This window comes from Pteropus medius, unplaced genomic scaffold (assembly GCF_902729225.1).
Source record: "Pteropus medius unplaced genomic scaffold, Ma_sr-lr_union100, whole genome shotgun sequence".
In the NCBI taxonomy this organism is placed as follows: Eukaryota; Metazoa; Chordata; class Mammalia; order Chiroptera; family Pteropodidae; genus Pteropus; species Pteropus medius.
In genome coordinates this window covers 366,635-387,408 of record NW_024347864.1, presented here as the reverse complement: position 1 = coordinate 387,408, position 20,774 = coordinate 366,635, and the positions used below count along the sequence as shown (strand labels likewise).

Sequence of the window (20,774 nt, the reverse complement as noted above, 5' to 3'; positions counted from 1 at the left end):
AATTATACCTCATTAAAGCTGTAAAAAAATACTTTTTGTACTTTTACTATTAGATAGACACTATAAGGTAAATGCTACCTATTCTACTGTTAATGTTAGTTTCTGTCCTATGTCATCTTTCACTTGGTGGTTTCTCCTAAATAACTATCATTCTTCATTCCCATATGATATAAAACACCCATAAACCAAAGGAATTGAACTTTGGGCATTTTAAGAAACATACTAAAAAATTCTAAAATATCATTACAGAAGCAAAGATGCATTACTTATTTTACCGATTAGTTGGAGAAAAAAAGATTGAGGTGTTGGCTAATGGATTGAGGGAACAATGGTAAACTTGACTCCACTGACTAACTCAGGTAGAGAAAAACAGCAGCACAGAATAAAACCAATAGAAAGTCATGGTTAACCAAGTGAGACCCTACTGATATTGGCTGGTGACCTTGCCAGGGTAAATCTGGATGCCGAGATGGAACAGTGTAGTCTTTTCTAATAGAATGATTAAGGTACTCATCATTCCTCAACTGTTGGTTAATTCTTCAGAATATGCCTGATCGAGCTGAGTTTCATGTTTCCTGAAACATCCTTCTTTATTTAACTGTGATCTAGTTCTAGTCTGTAAATGAGAAATGCAAGTAAGAATGAGGGGTCAATTTATTTTAAGTACATTTATCATGAAATATTAATGTGTACAATTTCAAACATTTATAAATATTGCAATTTCTAGAAAATTAATGTAACCATAACATTATTTAAACAGTGATTTTCACAATTATTTACAATTAACTCAACCTACCTCTGTAGAAACATAATTATGTTTAAAAGTACCCTGCCACAAAGTAGTAATTTCACAGTACCTTTCTCTATAAATGTCACTAAAGTGGCAGCTGCATCAATAAAGCCCAGCAGATTGAACAATTTAGGAACACAATGAGACTGCAAATGCAAGTTAGCATTCATTTCAAACAAAACTTTTTATATTAACATATACATATTTTTCCATTTTCAGCAGTGATCAAAAAAAATAATTAGGAGGCAGTATTTTCTTGTTTGTCGTAAACGAGTTAATTTTAAGATATTTTTTAAATTGACAGTAAGAAGCTAGATTAGTAAGTTTTTAGAACACATAATACTAAATATTTTGAGAAATTCTTGGTTTCATTGGAAGCCATTTCTAACAGTAAACCTTTTTCAGTTGTAATGACAGTAAGCAGAGGTAATTAATAGAAATTGTAATTGCTATCAGCAATTAATGACATATTTAGATGGAAAGAGATTCTTGGCTTTATTCCCAAAGTTTTTTTTCTACTTTTTAACCTTTCTGACATCCCCTCAAAAGGATCCCAAATAAGTTTAAAATTATGTCAAAGGAAAATAACTTTATATTGACTAGTACTTGTTTGAAAACAATATTTACTGTAGTATTCCACAGTTTTTCTTTTTTCTTTAGCATATATCTAGCTACAACAATTCAATGAAAAGGTAAGGTATAAGAAATATAGTTGAAGTCACAACGAAGTATATTCTTTTATTGACATAGAACATATACTTTTTTAAATGTTGGCTTTTTAAGAAAATGTTTCTCCTGGTAAATAATATGCATAACCGTTGCCCCAAAATGTATACAGCTGTTTTCCCCAAAATATTTATACATATAGTGGTCCACTTAAGACTAGCCCCATTAAAACCTACTGAATACAATGTGCTCTTAATTTATAAATGGGCTACCCTCAGCATATAAAATATATAGGCATGTATGCAATACAAACAAAGTAAGAAATATAGAAAAGAGATGCAAAGAAAAAAAAGTGTTCTTCCCTATTAGATCCAGACAGAAATTCAGTGTAATTAGTGAGTCATGTAAAATGTACTCTTGATATATAAATGGGCTACCTTCAGTATATAAAATATATAAGTATTTATGTTATACATAGAAAGTAAAAAATATAAAAAGGAGAAGTGGAAAACAAACAAAAAAAGTGTCCTTTTCTTATAAGATCCAGACAGCAATTCAGTGTAATTAATGAGACCATGTGAAATGCCTGAAGAATTTCAGTTTTGGCAAATACTTTTTGGAAAAAATATCTAAGATATGAGAGTATTAAATTTCTATTTTAAGAATTTAGTAGAGGTTTTCATTTAAACATTCAGTGATGATACTGTGGTATCCCTAATATACAGAAAAGAGGACTTTTGGGAACCTGCTAAAAGAAAATACAAAGTTGCTCATTTTTACTTGGTTAGTAATAATCAAGTGTGTGTGGTACAGAGGATCAAATCCTGGTCCATTAGCATCTGATTATTTTTTGAGGAAAGATGCCAATGGACAGGATCTGAATTCTTCCTAGATCTTAGAGGAAATGGGGCAGGAAGTGATGGCAAAGGAGGAGTCAACTCCAAAGGTCCCTGGTCCAATCTTAACGGTTGATGTTAAAAAACACACCAAATGTTTCTAGAGCATTCTTTCTGCTGCATTTTCTTTATTTCAAGCCACAGGTCTACTTTGAGGATCATGCGGCAAGTGGCTTATAAATAAAATAGAGTCTATGAATAGTGTCATCACATTAAGAGACAGAATCGCTGGATTCTCTTGCTAGGTAAAGAGCTCACATTGTCGGAATTCCACGAGTTGGTATTATTTACAGGGTACCTAAAATGGGGGACAAAAACCATCAATGTCAAAAATAGCATATATGCAATTCAGGAGTTAAATCAATGAAGACTATTCAATCATTTATAGAGTTAGAAATTTCATATGGTCTCTAAATATTGCTTCACGGTTAAAAATGCAACCAATATAACAGCCAATCCCCAAATTAGCAAATATTAACACTGTTACTAATTGCTTACCAAGGCAAACAATTCCCACTGTTCTCAAATCTCAGCATATGTTAGTTACCAAGAGAGAACCTAAAGATGTAACCTAAAATGGTAACCATATCCATTTTGGAAGCCTAAGAATTTGGACACTGAATGTATCCTTTAGCTTAGAGATATGCCACATGTCTCTATTTTCATAGAGACCGGGCCTTTTTATCCTGTCATGGTACCAAAGGGGAAACAAGAGGCCAGGAAGATCAGTGAAAACACTCAGCTGCAATGTTTTTTTCTTTACTTTTTCAGATTATTATGCAGCCAAAAAATCTCAGGCTACTGAAAAAATAATGGAACTTTTCCCCAAACAGCATATAAGTTTCTTTACAAATTTAAATTATAGTTCTTCTGGGGAATATTTGGACTCTTCCATCAAGACAATAGATATCTGCTAAGTCTCTATAGATTTATATATACAGAAGCCCTTTCTTTGTTAGGTATAAAGCACTAACACCAACATAAAGTATTATTTATGGAAACAGAAGATTAGAACAAATTTATCCTAAATTTGAAAAATACAGAAAAAGGTAATCTAGTTTTAAATCCTCATGCAAGTAACCCATATTTAATTATTAATTAAAAGATAATCTAATGTTCTGCTGATGTGAACATTTTTCATCTCATATTTATATATAGCACTAAACTGATTATGGCAAGCTGAATTAAGGCATGTCAGATTTCTACAGATGTTCCCACATATCCGTAAAGTTTAAATTTTACATTTTAAACCCAGATCATCATCTAATTAATTAAGAGAAATAATTTAACTCTTTCCTTAATCATAAAGATTTTTAAAATGTTTCACTTTCTTGGCAACATATGGAACAAATTATTTCCATTTAAGCCATTAATTTGAAAAATTGAGCTACCATCAGGAATACCTTCCAAAAATGATTGTGATATTTAAATTAACACAGATCATGCAATGTATTTCATCACATGCTGAGCAATTTTGCTTTTATAAGACTATTCAGTAGAAGTTACTGTGTAGAATAATAATTCAGTTTTAATTCAACCCCAATTTATTTAAGCAATAATTTAAAAATCTTCAGTTCACAAAATGAATTCTTTTAACTAAAATAAAAGTGACTATAAATTTTCCCCAGTTCTAGAGTTTTACAGAAACTCTGCTTAATATACTCTGGCCAAACTCTTACCAGAATTGAAATCTTAAGACTTGTATAGCAAATTTTTGTAAGTATGAAAAACATTTTATGTACATTTGAAAGCCAATTTAATTAATATCAGAAATTATACTTGAATTTTCATCTGTCACTCTGGAAGTGCTTTCATTTAGCATTAACAGTAGTACTTTTACTTTTGCTCATTGCTGTAGTTGACAGCAGAATAAATGTAGCTCCTCAAAGGATCATCTACTAAAAATAAAAGAGGCTAAGCAGAGTCACAGTCCTTTATTCTGACTGCCACAAAAGATTAATTAGTCAAATTAGACCTTTAATGGATTTTCCAGATTCCTAACCATAGGAAGAATGAAAAACACTGAAAACCTTCTGCCATTATATACTAATACATTAACACTAACTAATAAAATTGTCTAATTTAAAGAGTAACTGACCTGAGATGTACCTTGCTCCGATTAACATTACCATGCTACTCACTATAAAAAAGCCCAAGGGTAGACTACAGAAGATACTAGGGTCACCTGTGGTCATCCAAGTAGAAGGGAATTCCAGTCAAGCAAACCAAAAGAGAGACACATAATTACAATATATGTGTTAAGAATCACATGATAGCAAAACAAAATAAGTTAAAAAATAATATATTCATAAAAGCTAGCAAAGAGTTATTACTTCAAATAAAAAATATAATCAAAATTGAAGGCTTATAATAATTAACAAACAATACAGATAGCATGCCACAAATAGCCAAGAACATAGTGCATATGGACCATGAGCCTTCCATTGGCAAAGCCAGAGAAAGCTGATGGAGAACACTTTTTGGGAGGCTGTTGATTTTAGCTTTCTTGATTCTTCCCCAAAAGATACTAAGTAAGCAATCCAATTCCCCCAAAATTCAAATTGTAAATCCTTTGGCTATCAGAGAAGAGTTTTATTAGTCTACTGAAAATAAATTTAAACCCCTATTGGTTTTGTTTTCTTTTTTAAAATAGAAGTCAGTGTATAAGGAAATGTACGTATTAATATTACTCTAATTTGAAAACTAAATTGCATTAAATCTACATTCTAAAATGTTGCCTGAGGACATGGTTGCTTTGATGTTCTCTAACCTGAGTCTCAGGGAAAGAAATTGAAAGAAAAAGGAAATTAAGCTTAGTTAGGAGAAAAAAACAAAAGCTTCAAGTCAGACATCCAAGACTGAAAATACAGATCACAGTGATCTGTGGTAGTGGATAGTTCCAGAAGCTTCTCCTAAAAGCTGGACACTAATTAAAAGTAGTTCTAGTCTACGGCCATGCTAGCCTGAATAAGCCTGATCTCAGAAGCTATGCAGGGTCAGGCCTGGTTGGTACTTGCATGGGAGACCACCTAGGAAGACGAGGTGCTGTAGGTGTAAAAAATAAAAAAAATAAAGGATCGTAAGCTGACAAGGTCCTTGCAATCTGTGAGGTCAACCAAGGGTTGCCCCCCCTAAAAAAATTAAAATTAAAATAAAATATAGTGGTTCTAGGGGGTGGAAGTGGGTTAGGGGGAAAAGTGATTCTATGCTCACTTTGGGGTTGAAAAGCAGTTTATATGTCATTTATAAACTCTTCTTCATTAGAGTATATGCTTCAATTTATTATTGGTCATTGTTCCATTCATTATGTGACAAATCTTATATTTAGCAAAGAATTAAAATATTATGCCATATTAAACATGTTTAAGAGGCTGTTTAAATATGGAAGACATATACCTGAAACTAATGTAAAATGATATTGAATGTCAACTCTAATTGAAAAAAAAAGTTGGTAATCACACAATAGAATATATAGATGTCAAATTATAATGTACACCTGAAAATTATAATTATATTAACCAATGTTACCCCAATAAACTTGAAAAAAAAAGAGCTATCAAGCTGTGAGAAGACATGGAGGAAACTTAAATGCACATTACCAAATGAAAAAAGCCAATTGAAAATCCTACATACTATATGATTCCAATTACATGATATTCTGGAAAAGGCAAAACTATGAAGACAGTAAAAAGATGAGTAGTTACCAGAGGCTGTGGGGGGTGGGGTGAAGGGATGAACAGGCAGAACACAGAGGATTTTTAGGGCAGTAGCAATACTATGTATGATATCATAATGATGGGTACATGTTGTACATTTGACCAAATTCATAGGATATACAATGCCAAGAGTAAAACATAATGTAAACTATGAACTTTGGGTGATTATGATGTTCATCAATTGGAACGAAATGTCCCACTCTGGTGGGGGATGTTGATAATCGAGAAGGCTGTGCATGTGGTACAGGGGATATATGGGAACTCTCTGTACCTTTCCCTCAATTTTTCTGTGAACGTCAAACTTTTTTTTTTAATCGAGTCTTATTTTTAAAAAACATGTGAAAGGCATATTAAAGGCAGCTTAAGGTGAAATGGTTAACTTATGCTGAATATCTTTCCACCTAAGTAATTTAAAAATATAGTCCTCTGTTTTCTTCAAGAGCGTTTCCAAATCTATTATGACACTTCAAATTTACTATTTTGGTACATTTCTTGCTCTGATGCCAATGAATGCTCATAATGTACACTCGGTAAGAATTTAGAATCAGCCTAGGAAGTAGCAAAATATATTTTGAAATTAATATAGCTTTTGGTTGGTTCGGGCTATGAAGATGGCCACCCAAAAAGGTAAAGTAAGACATTAAGAGAGAGAAAATATAAAAGACTGTAGCTGATTTTTTTTTCATTAAGAAGAAACCAGAAATAAAAGAAGAAACTAGAAATAATTTTACTTTTAGAAAACTAGCTATAAATTGAAGTAATAGGAATAGACTAATAAGAAAGATATGGCAGGATGTATGTATGGCAACCTGATAATTTACATTTTATCTTTAGAACTTTCAAGTGCATTCAAAATGTTAGAAACTCTGGATATATAATAATGCTTTTCTTGAAAGCAGCCTTGCTATGTATAAATGATCAGATACTTAAATAAGCTATTCCACATACTAAGACAAAGTGGCACTAATAATAAAAACATTGTTACCACTTTCTGAAGACTGAGTTGTAACCCAACCCATTGACTTCATCACAGCTTTCTTCCAGGTAGAATAACGAATTTCACTTTCTAGAAATAGAAGATAGGAAAAACACACACACATGAAAGATAGTTGACCGAGACGTTCTAAGAACCATAGTCAGGCTCACTCGGTGTTCTTGACAAATTATTTCACGTATTAAACTGATGTGGGGCTTTACCAGGACTCAGATTTGGAAGAACATGGTTGCTAGTGATGGCCAGTGAGTGGGAGGAAAGCCAGCTTGGAAGTTTGGAGGGGAAATTCAGCATGGTCTGAAGGGTGATGATGACAGGAGAATGGGATACAGGCTATCTGCTAAGACCAGACCATTTGCAAACAAGTGATGATGAATTAGAAAGAGAAATCTCATTTAATCTGATTTCTCTTTCTCTTGGGTGGGGGTGGTGCTTGAGATACAAGGAGGGGTATGCTATACTGTGGAGAGACTAGAAAGAGAATTATTTTTGGTCCGCCCAAAGGATTTAACAAGTACTGATTTCTTAAAAGATTCAAATTGCATTCCTGTGAGACAGGATTTCTTTAAGATGGAAGTCCACAATAAGAGGACTAAACAAAAATGGGTGCTCGGGTGTCCACACACATATTGCACTGCACTCCTCCTAACGATAAGGAACATGTATGAAGCTACCCTTCCTTCAAGCCTCCCAGCCTTTCCATAGCACCCAAAGGCTGCAACTCCTGTGAGACACTGCTCAAACATCAGTAGCTTCAGAAAGCATTCCAGTGCCTCACTTCTGGCCCCTCTTCCAACTTCCCACAGCACCTCACACATACCTCAGGATATCAGCTACCACAGTGAATTTTCATGATTTCGTCTACCTTTCCCAATAGGCCAGGACTTGGTCTTCTTCATCTCTATAGTCCCACGTAAGGACAGTTTCTAGCCTGTAGTTGGCTCTAAACAAATGTTTGCTGGAAGAATGAATTATCTACACATAGAGGTGTCCATTCATGTGTGTGTGTGTTGCTGGGAGAGATGAGGGGCTGGTGAAGGGAAGGACAATTGACATAACTGATGGACTCTGGGCTAGGACCTTAAAAATGGCAAAGATTGTTTTCCTCAGGAAATAGTAATCCTTAACTCTTTGCACAAAACCCCCTTGATTTAAGAGTGAGATTAGCATCTAAAGACCATTTACTTGCTCTGAACATTATTTGCTTACTAAAAAGTTGATTTTTTTTCAGAAGTATAAAAAATTTTTGAACTTAAAATTTTATCTAATATTACAAAAGTGAAAAATAACTTAGAGAATATCAGATTTCAAAACACATTTCTACATCAAGGTACATAGCATACTGTCTGCCTAAAAAATTATTAGTGTTATAATCCATTTTCTTGTATATGGAAAATAATGTATAAAATTAAAGAAGCGCTGGCACAGTCTTCCAGAAAATTAAAATTGCATTTGAAACTTATTTCCCAATAGCTCAAAATCTACTCTGACGCTTTTTTTATGCATAGGTTTTTTAAAAAGTTATGAAACAAATTCAATATATATAAAACCTTATTTTTGTACTCACATTTATTTCAATTTAAGAGATGCATCACTATATTTTAATAAAGGTGTCCGTCAGAGCTTAGTTTGTTAAGAAGTGAATCGGATATTTAATGCTCATTTATTTAAACTGCTGCTGCTGTTGTCAGGCTAGCCCTGCTGTACTTAAAAGTGACCAGAATGCCCCTCGGCCCAACTAATCATGTTCTAAAACCAAGCCATCATCACCAAAGATGATCCAGTGTAGATATTAGAGGTGAGTAGCTGATACAGCTCCCTTCTCCCTTTTAAAAAAGGTTATTCTAACAAGCTATAGCACTGACAGAGTGGCAATTTTGTCCTCCTATACAAAAGGACTGTAAACAGTAAAGTGAACAATAAAAATGTGATTCTAGAAGTTTTTTTTTTAAATAAAGAACTATTTCTGTCATCCACACTCATTCAGTGTAGCCTAATATGCTCAGTAGCCAAACCTGAAATGGTAATATTTGCTATTGTACTTAGTTCCTTAACTTTTGAATAAACAGAAAGGCAAGCTCTTTCTCACTGAGGTGTTTTCACAGTATACCATGAAAAGTTTCATTCTTTAAATGTACCCTCAGCGTTGATCTGGGGTTCAAACCGCTCCATTGTGACAGCTGACAAATCCTCGGGTTCGAGACTCCAAACACCGACTCCTTCTGCAGCCCCTGCTGCCATGGCGGCTCCCAGGGCAGTTGTTTCCGGCATCGAGGGCTTCACTGAAGGGAGAGAGTTACATCAATATCCTTGTATTTTTTTACATATGCCTAAAAAACTAGTTCTTTCATGAGAAACTTACTCTCAGAGTTTAAAGGAACGGACGCTTACTAACCTACTGGGATATACAGAATGTCTGCTTGTAGCTGCATGAGAATTTTGTTGTTGGTCATTCCTCCGTCGACCTGCAGATGACTGAGTGGAATTCCACAGTCACGGTTCATGGCATCCAAAATCTTAGATAAACCAAGGTAATGAACATAATTAAACTATTTCATAGTAACATCTCTGAAAATGACAATCTTCTACTAAAAAAAGGCTTAAGAGCTTCCCAAAGCCTATAGAATAAAATTTAGAAGCCTTCCCTGGTCTGGTCACAACCATCCTTTTCTCTTCCTATGCCTCTGTACTCACCTTCATATCCAGCCAAAACAAAGGACTCTATTTTATACCTGGGGTCCAATGCCTATGTTAGTGCTATTCCCTTTGCCTAATATGTTGGGGGACCCAACCACAAGATGCCCAGTGCCTGGCAAAAGATAAGAACTTAGAAGGTAATGCCAGATGGAAAAAGAACAAAAACTGACATTTATTACATTAGTGTTTAGGTGGGGTTTAATTTTTAAGTATTTAATAAATTTCTGACATTCATATATAATTTAAGAATGATAAAAGCAGATTAAGTATAAGAAAACAAGTTCATATTTATTACCTCTCGGGTTTGGAAACAAACAGCTTCTAAGGCAGCAAAAGCAACATGGCATTTATTGGTGAACTGAGTGAGCCCACAGATGATTCTAAAAATACAGATTTTTAAGGTTAGCGTGATAAGCATGATAAGAAACGAGTCATCAATCTGAAATGGCCTGAATATGGAAAGGTTGAATTTTGTAGAAATGTGCAGGAGAAAAAAAATAGACATTAAAAAAAAACTGGACATAAATATTTAGTTGGGAAAGTCCTTACATCCACATATGAAAAAGTTCATGATCTATCTGAATAGATGACAAAAATATAAAACCAAATCAGTATTCATCTACAGCAGCAGCCCCCAACCTTTTTAGTACCAAGGACCAGTGCTCCTATGAGAATCTAATGCCTGACGATCTGAGGTGGAGCTGAGGCGGTGATGCTAGCGCCGGGGAGCGGCTGCAAATACAGATGAAGCTTCGCTCGCTCAACCACCGCTCACCTCCTGCTGTGAGGTCCAGTTCCTAACAGGCCACTGACCGGTACCGGTCCATGGCCTGGTGGTTGGGGACCCTGATCTAGATGACGTCCCTTTGATACGTAACTTGCAGATGCCTTGAAGATAAAATATAATGACAGTATCATGAATATGGATATGCTGGGTGCCTATTGTCAGATGATTTTTAACTTCTTTAAGTTTACAGGTTATGAAATTGTACTCTCCAAATAGAAAAGGTTTTCTCTACACTTATAATCATTTAAAAATAGATAGGAAACTATTAACTAATAAGTTATTAGATCCACAAAAGCATACCTTATTTTTAATTCTTACCCTCTGGCACTGGGCTCCCAGTAAGGTGCATATAACCCTGAAAACGCTGGGACGAAATAGCAGCCATAAGAAGTACCTACTTCTTTAGCAAGTTTTTCTAACATTAAAAAAAGAAAAAAAACAAAAATCACTCCAATATATTCTACTTACTTTAGTCAGTAAACACATCTATTTAAAAACTGAGGACAGGGCTTTTGGTTTCCTATTCATTACCACAGCCAAATGTTCCTAATTGTAGTATGCTAGGGGCAACAAAAACAAATTTCCCTACATTGAATACCACCACTGAAATGGAACCCAGCTCAAGAAATAAAGGAATTAGATTAGTTTTGTTAAGGTATTTTAGTTTATTTCTACTATTTTTAAGGTTGCTGACAAAAAGATGAAGAAGTGGCCTCCACTGCATCCCGAATCAGAAATGTGTTTCAGATTATCGCTCCTTCAGGCAAAATTAAACAAGTTAGATAAAAGCGTAGATAGGTGAGTTCAAAATAATTATCCATTAACTGAAAATAGCCATATTAATACTTAAATTATAGGTACTGAAGTTTTAATGCTCACTCTAACCTAAGAGTTAAAGCTCTTTCTCATCAGATAAATTTAACTGGACTGCTTCACCTGCAGATTCTGGCATTCTTTGGTGTTCAATTTTATACTTGGGTAATTTTTATGTTCTACCTCGCCACTTTATTAATAACCACCACTAAATATGTCAATTCATTGTTTTATAAATCTTCACAAAAAAGTCAGTCTTTTATGTATAAATCAAACTCATAATAGGGATCCATATAATTTAATATTGCATGGGGGGCAAAAGCACAAGTACTAACAGATTTCAAAGGTAAAATATTAACATTTTTCATTATTTAGATTCTAACCCTTTGTGAGAACATACCGATTTCCTCTGAGGTCTTGATAATTCCAAGATTGTCTCTTAGCCAGCGAATAACAGCACCAGCTATAGCTACAGAACCCTACGGGAGAAAAAGGAATCCAAAAGAAGATATATGTTATCGCTATAGAAAGTTTTATTGAGTATATTCTCTGTGCATGATATTAACAGATGGATAAAGTTCAAAAAGTTCAACTTTGGGATTTCTACAAATATCATAAACTAGTTCTTCTAATACAAACATAGTTTTATCTAGTTCATTATAGAAGTTTTTCATGAGACAGGGAAAAGAGAGCTCTCCAGCACACCCTTTGGCCTGTCCCCATAGGTGGACATCGATGTGTTCAGCTGTCTGTTTCTTGTATAATTAATTGTTCGATCTGTTGTTAAGCTACTGAGGTATATTATCACCTAGAATACATTCTCATGTTACCCACAAAGCTATTGGGAGAGGCCACTTTAAAAGTTTTTTTCAAGTCCATTTCCCGTATGTAACAGTTAACGGCAACAACAAAAAAGTTAGCAAAGAAGCTAACTACAAAATAATAAAGTAGTTATTCTTTATAACTATATCGCCAAGGCATGAGGTTAGGCTGTGGCAATAAGAAAACATATGATTTGGGGTGAGTTTGAGGTCTAGTTTTTTTTATTTCTTTCCCCTTCCCACTTTCCACCCCCTCCATTTCCACCTGACCTATAGATGTTGCGTTTTCCTTTTTGAGAACCTTCGGATCTCTAGAAAGAGGCAGGGGTGTCTCCCCCCGACATACACACGGGGCACGCATGCCAGGACCTGGCGCATCTGGTGGTCCTGGTTCATGACTCCACCTGGGACGTGAACCCAGGACCTTCTGTGTGTAAAGCAGACATGCTAACCACTACACTATGGAGCCACCCCTGAGGTCTAGTTCTTAACTACTGTGATATTAGGCAAATTAGTTAGGCTTTCTGAGCCTCTATTTCTTCACCCATAAAATGGTGGTGACTGTAACAACACTTACCTAAACAAATGGCTATGAGGCTCAATGTGAGAATATACAGGAAGGTTATTACTGAATGTAACTATTAGCTTCATTAATATTTCAAGTGTTAAAAGTTTCCACTGATTGATGAATGGATAAATAAAATGTAGTATATCCACACAATGGAATATTATTTGGCCACGAAAAGGAATGAAGTCTCACTACAACCTGGATGAACCTTGAAAATATGTGAAGTGAAAGAAACCAGTTGCAAAAGACCATATATTGCATGATTCCATTTAGATGAAATGTCCAGAATTAGCAAATCCATAAAGACAAAGAGTAGATTAGTAGTTGCCTAGAATTGGGGTGATGGAAATGTGCTGAAGTTAGATTGTGGATGGTTGCATGACTGAATATACCAAAAAACATTGAATTATATACTTTAAAAGGGTATATTATGTGATAGGTGAATTATATCTCAATAAAGCTGTTATAAAAAAAAAAGACATAAGGAGGCCTTTGAGCCATGCTTCTCTTGCTCAGGCTTGCTTTCACTTCTGGAAGTGTACTATTGCTTCTAATAAAGCTATTTTTTTCTCTTATATACATATATATATAAAAAGACATGAGGGCAAAAAAAATACTAGCACAATCCATTAGAAATTCCAAAAACAGGTTTTTGGTTCTGATGTTTCATTCACATAGATTATTAATGTAAATTACAGGTATTATTAAGTGTAGGAAGCAAAATGTTTATTTGTTGCCTATATCCATATTCCCAATTCAATGAACTGACTTATAAATGGTCATCCCTTCTTGCTGTCAGTTTTCGGAATGTAAAGGAACTAGAAGCTGAATATGTTGATACATTCTGTCATTCATAATTTCCATAAGAACAAGTCACTATACATTAGTGCAAAGCCGCAGACCACCACAATTATTTATTTATAGAGTGGCCTGTTAGCTGTAAAAAGTTATTTGAAGAAGAGATTTGACATCAATGTACAAATATAACCAGGCTTTAAAAATGAGACCAAGAAAATTTAACCAATACCTTATAAGGGACTCTGAAACAGTCTCCCCGCCACCCCAAATAAGTCCTTATTACGCTTCCTAACTTTGGTATGTTATGTGTTTAGGCATTTAGTGGGACCATCAAGGAGTAATTTTTTTGCTTAGAGCGATTTAGAATTTTACTCTTAAATTTCCTTTGGAAGCAAACAATTCAGAGACAGTGATTATCAAAAACTAATAAAAGTGTAAGGTTTTCTAGACCAGTGCTATCCAATAGAAATATAATGTAAGCCTCATATCTAATTTAAATTTTCTAGTTACCATATTAAAAAAGTAAAAAGAAAACAGGTTAAATTAATTATAATATGTTGTTTAACCCAACATATTAAATATACTATCATTGTAACACGTAATCAATATAAAAATTATTGAGATATTTTATATATTTTTTTGTACTAAGTCTTCAAAATTGGGTACTATTTTATACTCGCAGCACATCTCAATTCAGACAAGCCACGTTTCAAGTGCTCAATAGCCACATGTGGGCAGTGGCTGCCATATTGGATAGCACAGTTCTAGATCTAATTGAAAAACAAAAAACTAAAACAGATGTCAATTCGCCTTATACTCTCAACAAGACACTGACCTGAAATGGCATCTAACCAAGAAATGTATATATTTTCAATAGTTTCAGGTGAGTGAACTATGGATTTTAAAAAGCCATGTTCTAGAAGTCTAGTAGAGTGGATTTGTGGCCATTGGCTAGTGAAACTATATTTTTGGAACCAAATGCTGATGTACCTCACTTCCGTCGTAAAGGACAGGATATTACATGCATAGACATTTTTTTTTTTTTGAGAGGAAGCAACATGGTTTTAGTAAAAGGAAAACTGAGGTTTTAATTATAGGTAACTGGTCGAAAACTAGAGGGCATTATTTATATTAAAATGAGAAAAAATAAATACAAAGCCACTGTCAAGGCTCCAAAAGAAAATTATTTTAAATTGGGTCATCAGAAGTGTACAAGAGTGTTTTGTTGAGAATGAAGAAATAAATTCAATATAAGAAAATAAAAGATAGATTAAAAACATTGATGTGAAAGAAGTATATAATTTTGGTATCAAGATATAATACATAGTATTAGTTAGATTTAAAAAAATTAATAAAAATGAGAGAAACTTCCAAATTCTCAAAAAATATGATCTTTTGAAGTCAGAGGCAGGAGATAAAGTGGAAAATGGTATGATACTTTGAAAATGGGTAGGAAAGAGTACGGGAATGGAAGCCTAAAATGATAGATAGTGACTGTGTACTTGCTATCAAATAAGTTATTGTCAATTATATCCTAAATAAAGCTCCAATAATTCAGCACGTCATCTACAAATATAAATCAACACTTGTTCCAATTCATGACTTTCTGGGAAAGGTGCACACAAGCCTAATAGTTCTACTCTAAGAAAGACAAAATAGAAATGAGAGAATATAAAGAAGAATAAATTAAATAATAACAACAAGAGGAATAAATTATTTAAAACTAGATACATAGCCTGGAAAGTGAAAGGCTAAGAAACAGGCTATGGAAAGATTGGATTAAAAATAATCAAGTTGATTTGATGTAATGTTGTAGCAAGCAAATATACTTTTTCCTCAAAACTTCCTTGACACGAATGTCACTGCCATGAACAGTATCAGGATAAAGTAGATATTTCAGGATGCAGTGGAATTGTATCTTACAAGGCAGTTATGGTTAAAATTAGTAGGTGTGGAAAAAAATTATGTAAAATTATCATTAAAATGCTTAAAATCATCCATTAGGCATAATCAACATAGTTTTGAGTATGCTACAGTAGTATCTCTGTATATATGATTTAGACTGTACTTCATTTGTATAAGATTACAAATGCAAAATCTAACTCTATAGCATTTTTTAATTGTATAGGAAAGAAAAGGAACACAGTTGAATTGGGGGAGCATTATTTTTGAAGTGTAATTGATATCATTAATACTTCAGTAATAAGTGAGGAAATTAGTATTAAAACCATTTATTTCTCAGAAAGTGTATTTTCCAAGAAAGTGCATTACAAAAGTCCATAAATAATGCTTACAGGCTGTGGCAGACAGGTTCTTAACTAAGGTGGCCCCCAAAATCACTGCCCCCTGGTCTTCATGTCCTTACATGCTCCCCCTCCCCTTGAGCATGGTGGGACCAATCACTTGCTTCTAACCAATAGCACACATCAAAGGTGATGGGATGTACGTGATGATATGTATGTAATCATGCTGTATAAAAATATCGAGCCTGTTTTCTGGATTCCCTCCCTTAATGGTTTTGGGAAAGCAGAGGCCATGTTAGCAGTCTTCAGGTAGAAAGAAACTGTAGGTGGCCTCTGGGAACAGAAGGCAGCCTCTGGCTGACAGCTAGTAAGGATCTGAAGTCCTCACTCCTACAACTGCAAAGAACTGAATTCAGCCGATAACCTGGGTGAGTCTGGAAGCCCACGGAACCTCACGAGAGACCATATCCATAGCAAACACCTTGACTGCGGCCTGAGCAGAGAATGCAGCTAAGCTGTGCCTGGACTCCTAACCCATGGAAACTGTCAGATAATAAATGAGCAGAGTTTTAAGCCACTTACATTTGTGGTAATATTATTACACAGCAATAGTTAACTAATACATAGGCTTATACCTAAAATGGAATCGCTGGTTCAAGAGGGATGAAAAACTCTTAAAAAGAAAATCTTAACACTAGAATTACAAATCATATCAGAGAGAAGATAGGAGAAAGGACATTTAAAGAAACCAATGGGGGGATATAAGAAACCCTTTTTGAAGCTCATATTTAAATAGACAAAATGGTATAACGTAGGATTCGGTATATAAACAGTATTTATCGAGTGTCTACTGCATATCGGCCTGATAGGATGGTTTGGTGAACAAGACAAATCCCCTGGCCTCAGGGAATTTATATCCTAGTGACGGAATACAGAACATGGAAGTCTCAAAAACTAAGTAAGCTCATGTTCATAATCATATTAAAGGCCCCCAAAAGATTCTGTTTTGTAAAATAATATATGAAAAAAATGAAAAGGAAAGGGAGAAACATAGCTTCAGGAAGATAGCGCACTATTAAAAGATGACAGAAAGAAAGCCCTATTTTGCTTCAGTCTCTTCTAACACTAAGAAAAAATTTGCAACTAGAAAGAGTGGGACAAATTTAAGCAGCTTAATATGTGTTTAAAGTCTTAGAACAACTGAAGGATCATGTGTCCCAATTCCTTTTTACTGAGAATGAAAATAGGAACTTAGAGATGTTAAAATGCTAGGCCTAGATAAATCACATGGCAGGGGTAAGGAGAGAATAAAAGAATTCTCCTGGTGATGAAAAAGAGGTATGTGTTCACATCAACAAAGATGGTGACTTTGCACTTTAAAAATCCCCTCTGTTCTAAACACAGGATCACAGGCAAAACGTAAAAAGAAAAAACTGAAACAACACATGCTGACTCAAATACAGAATAGCATCGATGTGGACAGAAAGAGAAGTGAACGACTGAGCGGGACTTGAAGCCACAGCATGATGGGTTCTGATTCATTTTTCTCCTGTATCAGGAAGTGGGAGTGGTGGCCGGAAACTGGCCCCTCCAGAGAGGACGGGGATCAACATGTTTTGCATAAGACAAGGAATAGAATCAGTTTCAGTGCTTGAAGCCAGAGGCTAGGTGGCGCTCTCCCACCAGTGTAGTGATCCTCGAAACCGAGCAACTGTCTATTCGCTGACTAAGGGAGGCTACGGCTTCAGGGAAGATGAGACCGGACGTGAAAATTCCAAAATACAAGAGGAAATCTATTAAGACAATTGGCCAACAAAACTTAACAGCGAGAATAAAATTCACTCCAGTCTGACAAAGACTTTAAAATAAGTATGTGCTAAAAGAATCCAAGGAGATAAATTAAGGTACAATTTCCATTAAAAAAAAAAATCCATGAAATTAAGAATCAAAAGAAAAATAAAACAAACTCCGGTGGATATGAAAAATCTTAGAAAGGAAATTACTGAGTGAAATTTAAAAATGTAATATATATAAACTGTAGAATAGACAGAATTGATGAGGAAATTAGTGTTCCCATACACTGTTGGTGGTGTTTTCATATTGTAATAGAAAAAAATAAAAGAACAGCTATTTTTAACAACACGGATGGATCTCACAAATATAGTTGACTGAAAGAAGCCAGATCAGAGAATACATACTCTATGACTCAGTCTCTCTTGCTTTCTCTCTGTTTTTAATATATAAAGTGTTAAAAACATGCAAAACTAAACTCTGGTGTTTAGGGTTGCACACATTAAGTGTTAGTTGGCACTATAAAGAAAAATAAGGAAGTGATTATAATAAAGGTCAGGGCAGTGGTTGCCTTGGGGGAGGCAGGAGGCTGTGGTTGGGAGGGGAACCTATGGAGTTTCTGGGTGTTAACAATATTCTGTTTCCTGACCTGGGTAAGGTTACATGGGTCTTCTCTTTATAATTGGCTAAGCTGTACACTGATATTTTATGCATTTTTTGTATGTGTCTTATATTTCACAATAAAAAAGGGTTTTGTTTTGTTGTCTTGGTTTTAAAGAGAGAATTTGGAAAGATTAGGTAGATATTGAGAAACTTACCAGGAATGCAACACAGAAAAACAAAGAGATTTAAAAAATATAGAAGGCAGTTAAGAGACAGGGAGGGTGAATTGAACGGTTTCAATATCCAAAAAGAGAATGGAGGTAATGGCAGAGAAGCACTATTTGAAGAGATAATTGCTGAGCATTCTCCAGAACTACAGACAGACTTGTATCTAAGCACCTAACAAGGTATGTATAAATAAATCCCAACCCAGGCACATCCTAGGAAAACTACTGAATATCAGTGACAAGGAGATAATGTTAAAAACTCCCAGACAATAAACAAGATTATCTACAAGGAACCACAGATCAGAAGGGCAGAGGTCTCATTAACATCAAAAATGGCCAGAAAGGAGGTAGGAAAAACAACTGTTAACCTAAGATTTTGTTTACCCACCCTGGAGAGAGGGCAAAATTAAGCTAAACCTAAAAAGAACAGCTTACTACCCCAGACTCTTGCTAAAAGAACTATGAAAGGATGTCTCCCAGCAAGGGAAAACTAGGTGGGGGCATAAAAGGTGAGGGACCAAAGAAATGATACTGGATACAGAAATTGATAAAGTAAGTCAATAAACATCATTTACTATTGACTGACAAGAGAGTAGTACTAATTATTGTACGTTTAAGAAAAAGGGAAAATGAAAACTTTAAATGCAATAACCTGATTGCTGGTAAAGGTGGTGGAGGTAACATTAGAGGTGTTCGTTATGGCTGGGAGGTTAAAAATACTAAACAACTATAAGCACTCTCAGGAAAAATATGTAATTAAATAATACCTTAAAAATTTAAAGGTACTGCAAAAGAAAAGAAATGCAAAACAACAAAAAAATTAGAAATGCATTTCGTTGCTTCCAAATTAGCAGAGGGAAAATGAAAGAAGACTAAAAACCAAGATGGATAGCTATAGTTCAGTTTTTAAAAAGGGTAAAAAGTAAAATTTTAATACCTCGGAGTGCCGAGCCTAACAACAATTTGTCAAAGAAATGAGTATTAAATATATGCTTTGTAAACACTTACAGAAAAAAAGGAAGCAGTGTGACCAAGTGCAATTAGCATGATTTTACTGAGAAAAAGTTTTACCAATCTAGCTTTATTCCCTGCCCTCTTTTCTTGATTTGGTTTACTTTAAAAAAATGTTTGTTAATTTAAACAATTATAAAATATGGAAAAGTAAAAAATCCTATCTACTATTATTAACATATTAGTGTGCATATGTGTGTTATGGCTGAGTTGCTAGGTTAGTAGACTAAGGAAGTGACATATGTAAGATGCAATGAAAAGAAAGAACAATGGACTTGGGAGACTGGAACCCTGAATATATTCAGATTGGCAAGGAAGGAGATAGCACAGTGGGGTGGCCTAGGCATCAAGACTTTGAAGTCCAGTCATCTAGATTTGCCTCCTGGGTTGGCTACTTACTAGCTGTCTAAAGTTACCTTGGCCAAGTAAACTCCATCCAATTTTACTTATCTATTCTCAGATTGGTGTGTAAAACAAGAGGACAGCAGGGTGTAGTGAAGCCTGTCATCATCTAATCCACTGTCCCTCTCAGCTTTAAAGTTTTATGAATCTAAACAAAATTACATGAATTGAAACAAAATCACAAAGCACATGCTTGTTAAGTCTCCAGATGAGACTAAAACTGGAAAAGTAACAGAGTAAAGAGTGAAAAATAATTCAGACTGTGTCAGAATAGGCTGAAATCACTTTTGTGATGTTTAACAGGAAGAAACAAAGACCTAAATTTAGATTGACAAAAGATCTTCTATGTAAATATAGAATGGAGCAGACTTGACTTGACAGTGACTCATCTGAAAAAAAGCTAAATATTTTAACTTGTGCTCCTGGAGGCAGTGATATGAAGGGGTTATTAGACTAAATTAATGAACTCTCGGGCTAGAGTAGCCAAAGCAATGTTTATGGTCAGAGATGCCCAAATCACACAGGTCAGATTGCATGTAGAATATTCTATCCTACTCTGGAAGACATTGGCAAAGTGCAATGCATCTAATGAAGAGAGTCCAGAATTAAAAAGCGTCAAGAAAACATATGACATCAGGGCACTGGAAAAGTTTATCCTGGAGTAGGAAGACCCAGAAAAACTGATAGGTGCCTCCCAGTATTTGAATGCTTTTGACAGCTGACCTACATCCGATGGTTGAGGTGTTAAGAAGCAGGTTTTGGTGCTATCTTCAAAACATAAGTTGGAAGACTATTGGCAAAAGATAGAAGAGAAGCTTTTCATATTGGGAGGGAAGTTAAGGCCAGGTAACCCGTGTCCCTCAAGCCTTTTCCAAGTCTAAGGCATATATAATTGTAAACGACTGGTGGTCTCCATATAAGGAAAAAAAGAGCAGCTTACTATTATTGTTA

General features: G+C 34.8%; 1 protein-coding gene across 1 annotated transcript in view; it reads right to left on the bottom strand.

The window, feature by feature from the left end:
- Positions 1-636: 636 nt before the first annotated feature.
- The window catches only part of LOC120615711 (glycerol kinase-like), a 65,960-nt gene continuing 45,822 nt past the window's right edge, over positions 637-20,774 (bottom strand). The window contains exons 14-22 of the mRNA XM_039878909.1: positions 17,473-17,582; positions 11,760-11,838; positions 10,865-10,961; positions 10,055-10,139; positions 9,458-9,578; positions 9,201-9,344; positions 7,054-7,134; positions 4,451-4,537; positions 637-2,650 (exon numbers count right to left, since the gene is read on the bottom strand). Of these exons, the coding sequence (XP_039734843.1) occupies positions 2,640-2,650; positions 4,451-4,537; positions 7,054-7,134; positions 9,201-9,344; positions 9,458-9,578; positions 10,055-10,139; positions 10,865-10,961; positions 11,760-11,838; positions 17,473-17,582 (815 nt within the window). The 3' untranslated portion in view covers positions 637-2,639. The remainder of the gene's footprint in view (positions 2,651-4,450; positions 4,538-7,053; positions 7,135-9,200; positions 9,345-9,457; positions 9,579-10,054; positions 10,140-10,864; positions 10,962-11,759; positions 11,839-17,472; positions 17,583-20,774) is intronic.